At 37.8% G+C, this 17,064-nt stretch overlaps 1 protein-coding gene across 12 annotated transcripts in view; it reads right to left on the bottom strand.

Moving 5' to 3' along the window:
- MEF2C (myocyte enhancer factor 2C) overlaps positions 1–17,064 on the bottom strand; it is a 161,997-nt gene that overhangs the window by 46,089 nt on the left and 98,844 nt on the right. For 8 of the 12 annotated variants that reach the window (XM_054053586.1, XM_054053585.1, XM_054053590.1 and 5 more), the window contains 3 exons: positions 12,589–12,732; positions 5,416–5,602; positions 4,212–4,259 (listed from right to left, as the gene is read on the bottom strand). In XM_054053586.1, coding sequence (XP_053909561.1) covers positions 4,212–4,259; positions 5,416–5,602; positions 12,589–12,732 — 379 coding nt within the window. Of the gene's footprint in view, positions 1–4,211; positions 4,260–5,415; positions 5,603–12,389; positions 12,528–12,588; positions 12,733–17,064 lie in introns of all 12 variants that reach the window. The other 4 variants (XM_054053588.1, XM_009562935.2, XM_054053592.1 and 1 more) reach the window with 2 other exon arrangements.

The raw sequence follows: 17,064 nt of genomic DNA, 5'->3' as shown, positions 1-17,064 counted from the left end.
CACTTGTAGCCTAAGAATTATCTATCTTCTCCCTACTATGTCAAGCATGATTTCAGGGCACAGTGCAGAATATTTATTTTACCTTTTTTTTTTCTTTAATTATTTTGCGTATTCATATTTATAGTTTCAAAAGACACTAATGCCACTAGATGTCTTTGAAATCATTGCTTATTTTTGGTACTGCTTGTAGGCTTATTTGGGCAGATTGCTTCTTTTTAGTAAATCACACTTTTCTGAGAAGTTACAATCCAGATTGCCTCTACCCTCAGGGCTTATAAATTGAAAAAACCCACTACTATTACATATATTCCCATGTGGCTTGAAATACTAGTAGAATATATAATACATTCACCCACAGTCAGTACAAGACCAAGAAAAGAAAAAGGAGCAGGAAAGCACTAGCAAATTCCAATATTGGCTGGCAGATCCAGGACCTCAGCCCTCAGAATATGAGAAGGCAGCTGTTAGCTTGTGGTTAATTTCCAGAAGGAAATGACTAGCTGCTGATTTATAGGTAAATATGGCATTCAGTTATTAAAAAGACATGGGATGAATTTTTCAAAATGCACTGCTGATTGTTTCAGTTTCTAGTCAATTAAAAGATAGCCTGAAGATGCTTAGTTTAAAGACGACAAGCACTTAATCCCTCTGACAGCATTTGTAGAATCCCAGGTAGTTTTGAATAACTTGCTTTTTCAGTTTAATGTTACTGTCAAGATGGCGGCTGTACAGAAATCAAATACTGAAACAAACAAATTACAGAAAATGAATAAACAATTATAGCATGCACATTTTTTATTATATCCATCCTGGTTTTAAAACTCGAGACTGGATTTCTCCTTTGATTTTATGATTTATAGTGGTCTAAAACGTAAAGAAATTCTGTTGATGTAGATAGGCTTATTCCATGCAACCCCCTGCTTGATTTTGAAAACTAAAACGTAATAATCTGAAAATCAAACAGTGAAAAATATAAACCAACATAAATACATAGCTTGGTTTGAAAATGGAAAGTTTAAAGTACAGATGCAAAGAAAGGTGTCCTCCAAATACTGTTGTACTTTGATTTTAAAACTACTCACATATTTTTAAAGTTTGAGTCTTTAATCAGGCTTTCAAAATAAATATTGAGCCACTAAAGAAAGCCTACGTTCAGGTCATTTACAGTATTAAAACTTTGTAGATGTTATTTATTTCAGGTCAAGCTACTGCTAAGTGGTTTTGTTAAAGACTGGCCTCTCTAAAAATTAAAAGAACTCCACATAGTGTGTTATGTAAACAAGCAAAACATCACTCAGTTGTCATATTAGTTACGGGGTTAGCCTGAATTAGTTTTAAAGCATACCAGTTTTGGTCCAAAAATTTCTTGTTCTCTCTTTCTTTCAAAAGCCTCTGGTTTAAGAGAACAGTGCCAAAGACATTGCTGTATTTCTAATTTAGTAACTATACTAAATGTAAAGTTCACTACAATTTGTTTGGCAATTGCTACTATCACATCATTGAAACTATTCAATAACTGTTTTGCTAAGAACGAATTGACTTTAACAAACCTGAGATAACCTTCGTTTAACTTAAAAATACCACTGATGGTGTTTAGTTGTGAAGGATAATAAAGAAGTAGTCAGCTTTTTTAAGTTCTATTTATGTCTTGGGTTGACTCCCAAGGTAAATTGTGGATGACTTCAGGGCTATTACTTGAAATAATCCAAACCAACAAAGTAACACACTTCTCAAAACACAGGCTAAACTAATCTTTTTCTATTTCTGATATTGCAGTTATAATGCAATTTGTTATAATGTAATTTGTTAAAGTAGTGCAGAAACGGAAGGCTGGTGTTAGTAATCAAAAGTAGTTTCATTTTATAATGACAGAAATGAAACTCCTTAGACTCCTCTTCATGGACTATGTTATTTTGAATATATGCTATTTTTGGACACAGCAGAAAAATGCAAATTCATAATGTTCTAATTTGGCCAGAAATGTGAACCCCAACAAATTAAACCACATGATCATGCTACCAGCTTCTAAGATGCCAAATAGAAGAAAACATAGAGGTCTCTGTTTCTTGTGAAGAGTGATGAACAAGGGAACTTTTGATGTTTATTCTTTTGCACCCTAAAGAAAGAGGACTGTCCAAAATAGTGCCATTGTGGAATGATGCAATTAAGACAGAGGATTCAACCTTACAATGACCTTTTCATCTTCTTTCAGCCCCGTATCAAATACTTCCTACTGCTCTGCATTTAAGAGATTTAGAAAACACTTCTGTAATGGTGTTTAAAGCTCTTATTGCCAAATAAAGAACAAAGACTATTCATACAATTAAATATTTATGATGCATTCCTAGCAATGTCCCTCATATATACGCCCCTCAAATCAATTGCTTACTCCAAAGTTACATTGCTCAAGAGCTTAATGCATAACACTTAAAGCAGGAAACACAAATTCTTAGTTTGTGGGTAAATAATCAAGCTATCCTTCTCCCTATGCTTATATATGCCTTTAATATATTTCGAAGAAAAATATGTATTTAGAAAGAACATAAATTTTCAACTGGCGTATTGATATACAGATTTTATTAAGCAAAAAGATTATTAAACTGATGCGCAGATGAACTTTTATTTTAATGTGTGCCCCCTTTAAAAGAAAACATTGCCTTCTTTACTAATTGCTTTCCAGCATCCTTCCAAAGGAGCATTGAAACCAGTAAGGAGGCAATGCTATTTCTTCAAGAGGCAGTAGAGGGACCTCTTTAACAGGGCAAACCATTCCAAATTCTGGCCGCTCCTGAGCTCCTGCCGCTCGTGAGCCTGAAGTGGGATGAAACGCGAATATCACCAGAACGAATCTTTCTTTAGCTGTGTTTCGCAGGCTAACAAAAGATAATTAACAAAACTGTAATTTCCTATGATGCTTTCTTCTCTCTCTCTTTTTTCTTTTTTTTCTTTTTTTTTTTTTTTTTAAGAACAAAGGAGACTTAATAGCTAAGTTCCCGTGGTCTGCCTTCCCTACTCCTGAATTAACACCAAATGACCCTTCAAAGCGCCGGCATGGGTGTAAAATGCCTTTCTAATACAATGCTGTGCAGCTTTAATTTTACTAGAAATGCATCACACAAACATCTGTGACTCATCTACATGCGAAGATAAAAGGGAGGGTGGTCTAACACAGGCTGAGAAGAGCCAAGGAAGAAAATATCACTCTATCCAGGATTTATTTATAAGTCATTTCATGAGACGTCAGAATCAGCATGTATGTCGGTCTCGGTTTATAGTGCACAAAATGGATCTTCCAACTATTATTCCGTACAGTTCTTGCTGAGAGCAGTAAACCCAGTAAAATTGGATGTACTCCATGTTTTACCACTCAGATTATTTTCTTCTAACATATGTATTTACTTCTCAAACTGAAACAGTAATCTTGCCATTGTCTTTTGTAATCTGTATTTGTAATAATGCAACACTGCTGACACTGCTAACAAACCACTGGGTTCACTGAGCAAAGGGGACTACTCTGACAACATTGCTTTGATAACAGAGACTTGAGCAAGTACAGTTCTTTTTAGTTCTATGGGAGCAGGACTAAAGGGGCTAATCTTTTTCTCTGCATGGGTGTTTATAAAATCCTTTCCCTGTTGTGTACTAAGCACTTCAGCAAATACATAAAACTAAGCTTAAGTTAATTACTGATTATTTAAGTAAATGCTAACAGATTTTGCTGACTAGCAAGGGTCTTAGAGCATGGTCGTGAGATCAAACCTGTGCTTGGTAGATTGAAATCTAATGAGCGACTCAATATTGAAATCTTTACTCAGGCTTAAATTCATGAAGTGAAACCCCAGTTCCACTAAAGCCAATGGAAAAAAAACCCTGTGACTTGAGAAGGATCAAGGTTTCTGACACTGGCCTCAGTAGGAGTTTTTCCTCAACAGGGCCATGTGATGGACTCAAAAGTTTGTATAGAAAGGCTAATGTGAAGGAAAACAGATATTTGTATCTCTGGAATTTGTTGAGGTGCCAGATTTTTGAAATTGCTGAAAATAAGCCTCTCTCTACTAATAAGAAAAGCACAAATATCAACTCTCCACCCTGTAGCTGGGGAAATGCTGATCACTTTCTAATATCCCACAACCAATATGGAGCTATTTTAGGACTCAGCCTTTGAAGGAAGTCCTTTGTTCAGTTAGAAAAACAAATTCTTTTCTCTTTACCTGCACTGGTGCCTGCACCGGTTGTGAGGTCCCCACCCATCAGGCCACCTAGGGGGTTGAAATGAAATACTACAAGTGAGCATGATAAATTATAACAAGCAAACATTCAAAACATTTTCCTCTAACTTCAAACAGCCTGCCCCAGTACACACCACTGTTTTCCTCTGACTTCAACAGCCATCGGATCAGACACACAGTCATGAAATTGTAATGTTTAATGCTACACTACGAGACATTTGCCTTTCAAGGACAAACAAAATATGTAGCCCACAACATTTCATTATTTTATTTACAGACACCCATAGCATCTGAAAAATCAATTATATTTGAAAGTTACATATAATAGTCCTTCATTTGAAAACTACCTTTAGTTCAGTGTAGTCAGAAAAGCAGAGGCTTCCACATAGGACTGGGAAGAAGACACTGAATGTTCCTGGATGAGAATGTTACTCAGAAGCTATAATATAAGTTTATAGAGCTTTTCAATTTAATTTCCGCAGCCTTTCATAGACATTTACTCTAAGGACTTTTAAACCTTCTGTTTGCACTTGGGGACCTCAGACGGTCTGTGAACCCAGTATACTTAAGGATCTTGGTGTTGCTTCAGCCACACAGATTGGATGAACTTAATCAGTATTTATCCTATTCAGAGGGGAGACCTCATCATCACTAGAGCAGAGTAGAGCCTCTTGCTATAGAAGGCACTTAAGTACAGAGTTCAACTATCGTTTATCCATTAAGGAATTTGTGAATGCTTAAATAATAATATATTCTGCATTTAGCTTCTAGATTGCTGATTTAAGTAACGAGTGTCCTATTATACTTCATTCAACTTGTTTGTGCTGGCTGCATTTTCTCCTCTGCCCCCTTAAGCTTTATGGTATAGTGAGTTCTTGCATTAATTAAGTAGACAAGCTGCCTTTTTATGAAAGTGCAAATTGTCTGCCCTTTTATCCTGCATTGATTTCATTTAACGGTAGTCAATATTCAGCTTTTTCCAGAACTTTTCTTTTTTTTATTTTCTAAATTGAGAATAGAAAACTTTTGTATCTTCTTTCGATTTTTCAACACAGCAAATTTGGACAAATTGTTACAACTGGTAAAACCAGAGTTCTTGTTTCTCAGAGTAGAGTTTTAAGTGACCTAAGGCACCTGAGCAGCTGATAGAAGACCATTTAAATGGATGGGATGGAACAGAGCTTACCTGTGTTACCTGCACTCGGAGGCCGATGTGTCACGCCAGGAGACATGCTATTTCTTTGCAATGATGGATGAGCCAGCGGCAAAAGGTTGGGGTTTCCCAGTGAGCTGACTGGGTTACTGTATACCAGACTGTTGTGGTTGGACACTGGGATAGAAACTGGCATCTCAAAGTTTGGTGGTGGAACAGCCTATATAAGCAAAAAAAGGAAACAAAGAAGAGAATAGTACAGAAGCACAACAGCCTTCAAGTACAGTTACTCGATATTTACCTCAAATATATTTTAGTTGGTGTTTAAAACATTTTTACGCTTGTTCCCTTCCCCCAAGAATTGAGAGAAGTGTTTCCAAAGAGTTACCAAGGCTTTTAAATATGATTTTTCAAATCATGATTCCATCTTCCTGTAATACAGATTGCACATTTACTTTTTAAGAACTGGGAAGATTTTTTTTTTTTGTTTAAAACAAAATCCTGCTTTATGAAGCTTAATTTTCTTTTTCTTTCATTCTATGAAGTTGTAATTGTTCACTTGTGATATCTTAATCTAGTGTCACAGATGACTGCAAGATCAAAGGTACATGATTATGATGACTTCATCACATGGAGAAAAATTAGAAGGGGTGGAATGCAAAAGGGAAAGCTTTAATTTCAGCTTTGTTGCTTTAGCAACCGGAATGATCCTAAATCACATTAAAGGCACCAACACAGTACATTACCTTTTATAAAGATTCTATCTTTGCTTGGGGGGGGCTTAAAAGAAAAGAAGTTCTCAGGGACCGGTAGCAAATACAAGAAGTTTAGATACAACCAGTCATTAGGTTCTTCGTGTGCTTTTTTTTTGGTTTCATTGGGGTTTTTTGGGGTGGTGGTAGTGTTTGCTGATGCCTTTTCAATACATTATTTTCATGCTGTGAGGCAAGATCCCCTCTTGAGCCATTTTCCTTTGCAAGAATCCCTTTCACAAAAAACCAAATCATTGCCCACTATGACAGAGGGTGTAAGGAGATGCAGTACCCAATCCTTGTTATCCTCTTAGAAAGCCCAGCTCATGTTTTCTTGGTCAGTTGGTGGATTTATTGGTTTCAGTTCTCTTGGGTGGTAGTTGCCTGGATTTCTCTAAAATATATGACTCTGGTGGCATTTAAATGCATTAGATCTTCATATTTAAATTATCTGTTTAAAAAATTACTAATTTCTTGCCTTTGTGAATAGAAAGAAAACTTTTTTTGAACTACCTGCCAGCATTTTAGATATTCAAATACCTCAATGCAAACAAAGTAACTCTTAATTTGTCATTTAAAAATCTCATAAACTTCAAGAGCCCAAATCCATAAAAAATTCTTTAAATCAGATTTGTAACATCATCAGAGGGAGGAAATCAGAGATTTTAGTTTTGTTCCTGGCAGCTAATAGCACTGGTAAGTCTTCAAGGACATAGAGGGAGTATGTTGAGAGCTGGGCACATAATCTGCTGTGTCAGGCAACCAAGGCGCCCTGACCTTGTGCCACCCACATGTCTCTTCTCTGGCTGGCCAGAGCTGTTGGCTGCACCCTGTGTATTATACCACTGGCCATCAAATTACGGTTATCCTTTCAGTTTGGTTTTTTTTTTTATTTATTTTGTCCTCTTCCCTTTCTAGGGGCAGACATCATTTTGCTCTAAATATAGAGGAAACATTTTGCTTGACCACTGAAATTCACAGCAAGATTTTAGTTCAGGGTTTGATGTGAAGGATACATTACACAAATGCCTTGGGACTTATTTCAAGCCGTTAATTTAGCTCTGAAACCCTTTATGTAGTCTGTGGCCTGGTTTTGTGAGAGATGCCCATGGTATAACGGCTGAGATCAGGTAGGGCACTCAAGCAGACAGATCTGGCTGCATTACTCCCCAGCCAGGGGACTGCATGTTGGGACTCGCTCCCCTTTGCCAAGAAGCACAAAGGTACTTCAGGGGCCACGTTTTCCATAGAGTTGATTTGCTTAAGTGGGGTGGGAAGGGGAGGAGATTTGTCTGGGAAATCTCTGTGTTCAGTATGTAAGAAGCAAAACTACACGTGCTGCTGGGTCTGTGTATGGATCCTGAAACATAAAAATGTTTGTGTCTCACAAACAGAAAAAACCTCAGAATAAATGATTATGTAATGAATAATGTAATTGCTGAAACATATTCTTTATTTCTTTCAGGAGCAACCTTTTTTTGCCTGCAGATGTTCTGACAGTTGGAAGTCTAGCTTGCTAGCTGCATGTATTACTTGTCTTTCAAAGGAAAAACTGCATGTTACATAGAATAATAGAATCACAGAATGGTTTGGATTGGAAGAGGCCTTAAAGATCATCCAGTTCCACCCCTCTGACATAGGCAGAGACACTTTCCACTAGACCAGGTTCCTCAAAGAAAGAAATACCACTGTACATCATGACTGAGGTCTAGGCTCAGTGTAAAAAGGTTGACATAGCATAATTTCAAAGATTTTATTAGCCTGACGGTATGTTTTGAAGGAAAACACTCTCTTCACTGGCCACAGAAGAACCCAAAATGTTTCCAAATCCAATGTAAGTCAGAAGCATGTGGCTGCTCCTAGAGCTCAAAGTCAACTGCTGCTGCTGCTGGTTTCTGCCTTTTCATAAGCTTTTAGCCGCTGCATTCAATGAGGATAGACATCTTCACCTCCAACCCGATCCAAGACATGAATAAGCCAACATAGAGTCTCTTGTTATTGCAACGTTTGGGGCTGTGGTGGAGATTCCACTGCCTGGTAGCTTCAAGAACGTGATCCTACCCTCTTGAGTGCCAGTCTATGCCAGATGAGTGTTACTCACAGGGGACCACTTTGTGCAATATTTTCTTCACCTGTCATGAAATCTGTGAAACCTGCACTCTGAGCCTAGGTAGACACTAATATTGCCTCTATTTTCTTAATTTATTTTCCTAATCCAGATTTCTGATGAGTTATCTAAACTAAAACATGGATAGAAATGCAAATTTGAAGGTCTTGCCAATCCTTAATAGGCTTTTCTGCTTTCATTATTATGCTCTGCCTTTCTTCCATGTACAAACCAAACCCTTTAATGACTGGAATATTCTATTTCTGCATTAGTATAGCACAAAAGAGCTCCAGTCTTGGTTGCTTTTGTGGCTGCCAGTCTCACTAGTCATCATTTCTGTAGTAACAGTTTCATTTTCACCATTCTATCTACTGTCTGGATATACTTACATCTATTTACAGAGTACTTCAAAGGCAACTTTCTCTGGGCAAAGTCAGTTAACTAACTCTCTGCTTTGCAGCACAACATGCACTATATCAGAAATGTAGTAGTTTTTGTTTCTTTTCCTCAGGAATCAAAGGTTAGAGAGAGAAGTTTGTCTGTATAAACACCAGTATTAAACAGTAAGTCTCTAGCTACAGTTCTGCTCTGGTTGCCCAAATTTTGTTACAGTCTTGTATGTCCTTCACCAAGAACTGCAACCTGCTGCAGATTCCCTAGTCATTCTTGGTGGTAAGTCACGGGGCATATCTATTCCAGCTAGGCCTGGTGGATGTTAAAGCTTATGATGCACTTGCGTAATATCTATATTAGTAAATGAAACTTGCCTGGGAATTGAGGCCATCTGAGGCCACAGAGCACTCCACATCCATACTGTTAAGGTTTCTCAATCTCAAAACCATCATGAGTACATAAAACTATCAACTGGGAATTGTTCCTGGCCTGGGCGAACAACCAAACAGAGCTCAGAAATAGTCTGGGAGACCATTATTTTGACTGGTGCCAAAAGCATGCCAGGGACGATTCAAACAATTCAGGGCAGAGATAAGCACCTCCTATGCCTTGGTACGTTCTTTGCCATTTGCTAATTTACTAACATAGATGCAGCCTTGCTCTAGCGTGTGTGCAGTTTGTCACATTTTGCTTTTTATTCTTCTCTGTCTTTTCTCCTTTGGACAAAAGTGCCAAAGCAAGCAGATGGCTCACCCTAGAGGATACCGCCAGCGTACAGCACACGCTGTGTTAGGTACGTGCTCCACAAGCTGGGGTGTGCTGTGCAAAGTGTTGAGGACTCAAACTCCTCAGAAATTAGTGGACCAAATATTCTATGTTAAATATTGTTTTTATCCCTCCCATGTTCAACCAGACCTTCATTTGTTTAGAGACAGAGATACTTATAGCTCCCTTCTAGTCGACTATTTCTGTCTCTTTGGCTTTCATCACTCTTACGAAAACTACAAATAAATGTCTAATTATCATCAGATGCTTTAGAACAATATAAATACTTATCCATAGAAAATTATCTGAGGAAACATTATTGGCCTTAGCTGTTAGGAGCAAAAGCCAATTTTGTTTTTATTTGGCAACAGCTTTATTCTGTTACAAGACCAGACATAGGCATTGCATTGTTTTATGTATTTTGTAAGTGGTGATTTAATGACTCGACTTGGTGACTTTTTGTTCAATTTTGCTTTCTTGCCCCCCAAATTTCTTGGCTGCCTTTGATGATCACAAGTAAATGAATACAACTGTCCTGACTTCCCTGAAGTTATACTGATTTGTAGAGTTAAATATATTATTGTATATAATAGAACACATTTTATGTATATTATAATACAGATTATATTTACAAGTTTCCATTATGCACTAGCTTTGAGCTCCATATTGCCTGTTACATCTCAGCTTATGCCAGGAGAAGGAGCTGCTGTTGCATTAGGGCAGGACACCTACTGATTCTCCCTTTTGTGGTAAGCAGCTTGATGGAGCACACAGACCTTGAGGTCTGCATGTGAGGTATTCAAAGAAGGGATATCCTGTCTTACATGAAAAGAAATGCTAACATTTTGCAGTTCTGTGTCTCTGAAGCATCTCTGAATTTCACAGCAAAGTAATACATTATACCTTGTAGCATCCCTGCAAGGAAGTTACATTATAGGAAGTTACATTATACCCAAAACACAAGCTCAGGAAACCAAGTTAATTGCTGAAGCAGGACTGCATTTGATGCCAAAAGGTTGAATTTAATGAAAGCAATGAGAGGGCGAATACATTAATTTTTGGGAGAACAAAAGTGACGTACCATATTTAGATTAACTGTGTTGTTTCTGATTCCTAGAACTTTCCTACTTCTATTAAAAAGATGATTTTCGCAAATGCTTATGGAGGCAAGGAAAGCAATAGAACTCACTACTACAGGAATGAGTTTTTTTGCAAGGCTTTTTTTTTTTCTCATCTTAAGATTTCAAATGGTTATAACATACTGCTTTGTTTGAACAAAAACAAGCAGCAGGAGACAGAGGATCTGAAGGACTATCCCAAACACAATTTTTAAGTTAGACAAGGCTTGGTTAAGTACTATCTGATTGAAAATTCTGTCACTTTGATTTAAACAAGCCGAAGGTCATCCTTGAAAGGGGGAAAGAATGGCAATTGGTAAGATTTTGACATGAAAAAGTGTTAAGCATTCCAGCATATAACAGTCACCCTAAATGTTGCAGTCACTGTTTGTCAAACTGAGTTCTATCCTGAGAAACCAAATCCATGGTGACAGCTTTAGAGTTGGTTTTTTTTTTTTTTTTCCGAGAAAAACAACTATGCAAAAGAAGCAAATGAATAGGGAGGTAAAAAAAGATGGAATATATATGTACTCCTTCCTGATATTTTATATACATATTGGGCATTCTTTACCAGCCATTTCAAATACTAAAATATCAATTTTTGTACCATTCTGATCTCTGCAAAAATCTTTATTATTTAACACCTTTTGCAAAAATGTGTTGGCTGTGATGTGAGAACTTATTCAATTTTTATGTAACTTGAGTGAAAATCCTTCTGCTGAGACTTAATGTGAAGAACGCTTACACTGCATGAGACGGAATCAGAGCTTCCTTAAGAGGCAACTTCAGCTTAGCTATTATATTTTGTATGCACAATTGACTAGTATTACAGAAGAGGCTTTGCTCATTCTGAGTATACAGACATCCATTTGGGCAGCTAACCATACAACCTACATGTGGGAATGAGGAATGAACAGATCCAAGTGACCTCTTCTAGAAGCAGGCAAAGACTTATGCAAATTCAGCTGCTTCTTTGGATCTGGGTAAATCTTTGATTTGCTACCCTGTCTTCCACGCACATTCAGATGGAGGACCAAATAGAACCTCCAAGCCTCCACATTCTTTTTTGATGGCTTTATAAATGTAATATTAAAACATAATGACAAAGTATTTTCCGCTTGTATGTCTTGTGCAAACAAAACAGCACATGCAGAGTTATTTCTCTCAGATATCTGGCAAGGCATATGACTGATGGTTAGAAATTTGACTTGGTTAAAACAAAATTTAGCTCATGTTAAAGCATTAAAGAAATGCTGATAAGGTCAAAGCAAATTCTCTGATAAAGCTATAAAATCACCCCAGCACACAAACATGTCTGAATCCTACCATTAGGCTCTCATGCAGTGTGTTTCTCTGCAGCGAGCAAGTAGCTGTAACCCTTCAGTACTGCAACTGAGTTTAGCAGAGACACTTGAGAACTGAAGTGACATGCACAAAATACAGTAATTACTATATATAAAGGAATTTCAGTTCTACATTGTTTTTTTTTTCTATACCACCACAGAAAGTATTCTGTGGGTTTGTTAGCCTGTCCACAAAGAAAGATTTCCATCGTTATTTTCTAGGTCTAATTTGGGCGAGTAGTGTGGTAAAACAGTTCTGTAAATCAAGTGAATATAACGTGTATATGTATATTTCACTTCCTTCTGTAGGTTTCATCTATAGCAGGCTTTGTCTGTGTGTCAGAGGTAGAGACTTGGAAGAAAGATATGTGTCATGTGAAATTTTCTGACCACAGTGTTTAATTATATACTGAGCTATTAGAGCCTGTTTCCAGCTGAAATGTTTTCCTTAAGAAGCCAGAACTGAAAGGGTTATGTTTTGTTACTGCAGCAGTTATCAGCAGCCAGCCATCTAACCTTTGGTACTTACAGGTATTTTATGGCTCTTGATCATATTATCAAATTCTTCATTAATTTTTTTGTATTTTTCTTCAGTGCGTGGGGTGAGAGCGTAAGAGGAGTCAGGTTCAGGGCTTTCACAACCTTTGTTTTCTTTCTTGTTCAATGCCTGCCAGGTTCAGAGAAATATCAAAAAGTAAAAAAAATGAAAGGGAGCTCAGAGTACTTACACATAATCTTTGCCTGCTGATCATTAGATCAATATCTTCATTAATTTTTCTGTACTTGTCCTCAGACTCAGGGCTGTGACCTACTGAATCGTCTGCATCGGGGTCTGGACTGTCACAGCCATTAAGTCCTTTCTTTCTCAACGTCTGAAATAGATAATTTGGAAAGTTCAATCTTTGACATAGGCTGCAAGAAAAACTCATAAGTATTACAGTAACACAAACTGCCCAACAATGGAAGGTATGTCATGCTGTAGGGAAAGAAAGTGACTGTAGATCCACCACGCTGATGCTGTAGGTCTTCAATTAACAGTGGGAGGACCACACAAACCTTCTTCTGAAACTGCAATTACTCAAAAAAGAATGAAACTGGCAATCTGGCAAAGTGCCTGCGCTAGTACCCCTCCTCCCACCACACCTGATAGCATCAAGGGGTTAAGACACCCACCCAGAATGCAATTTATTTTAACATATATATCCACTTAAAAAGAATGAACATTAAAAGCAAAAGGCGCATACTGTTTACAGTGGAATACCCTGGTGTTTTCCTTTTCTATAAAGAGAGACACAGGTGGAAGAAAGGAAAAAAAACAAACAAACCACACAACATATTTGGGAATTCATGTTCTTCACAGAAGAAGAAGAAGTATCTAAATTGAATTCTTCCTTTGAAAAGGTAGTAAGGGATGACATTAGCTATGCGCTGCCATTCCTAAGTGTATGCTTTTGATAGGACAGAGTTGCTAATGTGGCTGTGAAGTACCGATTAAGAGCTTCTAGACACGGTGTTTACTTTTTATTGACTCCAGTTACAGTGCTACAAATGCACAGTGCCAAAGCTTAATGTACAGGAAAAAGCACTGCTAAAACAGATGCTTAGTGAAAAGTCAAACCAGAAGAATTTCAGGTTGAGCAGCTCAAATCAACTCTCACAACGATTATTATCATCTCCAAGATAAATAATGGAGATAAAAAAGCTTAAAATCAGAATGAAATCAGTAGCTAACAATTCAGAATGGTAGTCTGGCCTCAAACTGGTTTTAACTGCTCTGCCTTGACAGATGACCAAAGAAGAGTCACTTGTTAAGGTAAAAAAACATGAGGAGCAAGTCTATGTGGACTTCAAGCAATAATACACAAAGTCAACATTCGTAAGATTTCTCAAATTTAAGTTTAAGAATTTAACAGTCAGAAACTCTTCAAAGAGTCCATTTGCCTGCTACCGCTTTTATTAGACTGCTTGCAGTTCCTTCTGACTTGAAAACTGGCTGAACAATGTCAGTTACAACACAGATACCACCCTTGTGTGGCTATGGTTATGCTGTGTATTAGTGTGGGATGCTCTAACTCATCTCTTTTTTCGCCTTCTCAGAATGTCTGCCTTTCACCTGAGTTTTATGTTCCTTTTGGAAAAGTACATTTCCTAATTATTTTCTTTTGTAACAATGCACAGTTTACCACCATTGCGGTCGGCAAGTAATATAATATCATACTTTGTTTCTGTAGTATTGCATTTATTTATTAAAAATCAGACTCAATTTTCTCCATTTTACCCAAGACTTAAGAACACAGCCCTTTCATTCCTGCAAAAGCTGTTCTTGTGAAGATGTCCCCCTTAAAACTCGCATTTTCAGCAAGTCAGCAAAGTGATGGTGGTCTGCTATAAGAGATCGCAGCTATCCAGACTCTTGTCTTGGACCTCTGAAAAGAATGGGCAAATCTGGAAGACTGTCTCAATGTAGATCTTTCTTTTCAAACTTTGCACCTATACAGGCTTCACATCTAATACCATGAGCTACAACTGACACACAGACAATTATAAATGCATTTGAATCAAACCTTAAGAGCTAAACCAGCCTGAATCATTCTCTATGCTTCTCCACTCCCTCTTATCTCTCCTTTATCTTTTAAATGCTAACTAGCAGAACTGACATAATCATGTATGATTTCTACTGCCACTAGCTTGAAACAAGCCAGTTACAAAACACTTTCGCAATCAGCTTTTTTGATAGATTTAATAGATAAAATAGGACATCTTAAAAGTGAAATTACTCTTTTCATCAGAATAACATTCTTAAACTAACGTTGTTCTCCTCATGTAAGTACAAAATAGTTGCACTCCAAATATGTAAAATATCCTATTTTTGAGATCCATTTGATCAAGCTTTGCAGACATGAAATCCAGATCAGCATATTTGGGACCTTTCCTTGAACTCAGCAGAGTCACTGATGGAGCCCTGCTGACTCACATGGAGCTTCTGAGGAATGACACTGATATAAGCTGGATTGGTTTGCACTCTCCACTCAAAGCTTTGAGATGACAGTCCAGTTCCTCTATTTATAAACAGCAAGGATCTCTTTGGTTTTTTTTCTCCAAGGAGTCAACATTGCTGCAACTCAATGGACTCAAGCGAGGGAGGTGCACAATTGTTATCCCACCAGATGAAGAGTAACATGAAAAGACAGGAGGGGGAACGTTTTGCAGTCTCTTGACTCTTTTCCATCATTCCCAGATCTTTGCCTGCTGCATTCACAAGACTGTACCTAGGTGAAAGATGCACCTTGTCTTCACACACTCACATGCCCTAAAGCTCTCTGATTGTCTACTTAGGTCTCATGTGAAACAGTCACTTCTGTGTTTTGTAGAAGCTCAGGAATACACTACTATCTTTCAGATGATCAGAGGAAGAAAGGCAATGTAACCCAATGTATGTCTTGTAGTGCTCTCCAAAAAGAGAAGAGATTCCCTCCCAACATAGTAATGTTTTTATTTTCATAAATATTTACTTTTTTTTCCATATCCTTACAAAGCAAGTTGCTGTCACACCAGGCAGAGAAGATGCAGCGTCAGAAAGGCCAAAGACCAAGTTTAGCAAAATCATGATGGAATTCTACCTAAAATTAGCAGTAACCCAGCAGTACAGTGTGTTTGGCTGGTACCTTGGCTTGGCACTGCTAATCACCCTCATTAATGCAGCGCAGTTCTCCATCCTGCCCTTCTTTGCACCCTCCCACGAAGAGAAAACAAGTAAAAAGAACATGCTTCAATGAGTTGAAGCAAGGTTAGGCAACAGAAATTTCCACAAGTGTGCCGCAGTCAGAGGCACAGCTCCCAGGCTTGTAATGGCAAGAAGTAATGCCTAGTTCTCTGTAAATTTAGGATAAAGTGCAATATCCAGAGAAGATTTCTGGTGGCTGGGTTTCCTGGTGCTTCTCTTGCCCCCTATCCACCCTTCTGCTGATTCTTTGTAGTTTCTGTGTGTCAGGACTCATGGTGCAATGGTGCCTTCAGCCAAGAGTCTTTCTGGGAGTAATTTCTGGTTCTCTTTCTCTGCACAAGAACATATAATTTCCAACTTGCTGGAATTCCATTGTCTTTGAGACCCCTCCTTGCGCGCCAGATTTTCTTGGCACTGAATTAAAAAATGAAAGAGTTACAAGGGAAAAGACAGAAGAACAGACTGATAGACTGCATAGGCACATGAACACACACACTCACATACTGAGTCTTCCTCTGGAGAGGCGAGCAGGCTGAAAGTGACATACTTATCCCCTGCACTACACTACTGAGTGGTATTCAGGACAAATATAATGATCCCAAGCATCTTAGCGTTATCTCTCAAGATACATACTGCAGTTTTGCCTGTTCTCTTGCCTTGCTTGTTACTTTGCTTTCTTCCACATCATTACCTACCACATTATACCTCTCATAAATATCCTTTATTTCTGTGTTGCAATGCATCTGATACCAGTTGGTACTAAAAGTGGCACTGGCCAACATTCACAAGCTCTCTGATCTCTGTGACAATTTTTCTTCTTCTCTTTTTCTCTGTGTCATCTCTTAAAAGCAGAGGCTGATTCTGGGCATTGGAAAAGAGTTGAGTCCTTAAGAGGACCAAATGGGTTTCAGCAGGCTAAAGTCTTTGACGTAGTCTTTTTCTTACCATGTTAAGCTGTCACAGCCTCTTGCAAACTCTGGAAAATAGCCAGACCTATCGCATCCTCCTAGAGATTAGCTAGTTTCCAAAGTTTTAATGACTATTCAGGGAATTTTTAAGAGGCTAAAATTACACAATTGTATAGTGCATTGCATTCTAGAAAACCCCAAGCCAGATTTCAGTTATTTTTAAAGAAAATAAGCCATTTTTGAAGTACGGAAGCTCTACTTCTTCCAAGCAATTAAACAAGAAATTATATTGGACTCCAATAACCTAAAACCAGCCAAGGCATTTGAAAAACAAAATGGTTAAAGGAAAACAACCTTTGGCTGAAATCTCATGCCAGCAATTTAGCCTAAATCCTGCTCTATAAATCTCGGAGGAGAAGTGCTGACTTTGTGACATATTGGCTGCTGTTAAATGAAGTATAAACAACTATTTACTTTCATTTCATGCAAAATTTATCATCACTACAAAAGCACAAAAGAAAATATGGCACTACTAGCCAGGTCTGATTTTATCAAGGCAGTGGAAATCATTG

This window comes from Cuculus canorus, chromosome Z, assembly GCF_017976375.1.
Source record: "Cuculus canorus isolate bCucCan1 chromosome Z, bCucCan1.pri, whole genome shotgun sequence".
In the NCBI taxonomy this organism is placed as follows: domain Eukaryota; kingdom Metazoa; phylum Chordata; class Aves; order Cuculiformes; family Cuculidae; genus Cuculus; species Cuculus canorus.
The sequence above is the reverse complement of the archived record's forward strand: the minus strand, read 5'-3'. Positions and strand labels throughout refer to the sequence as shown.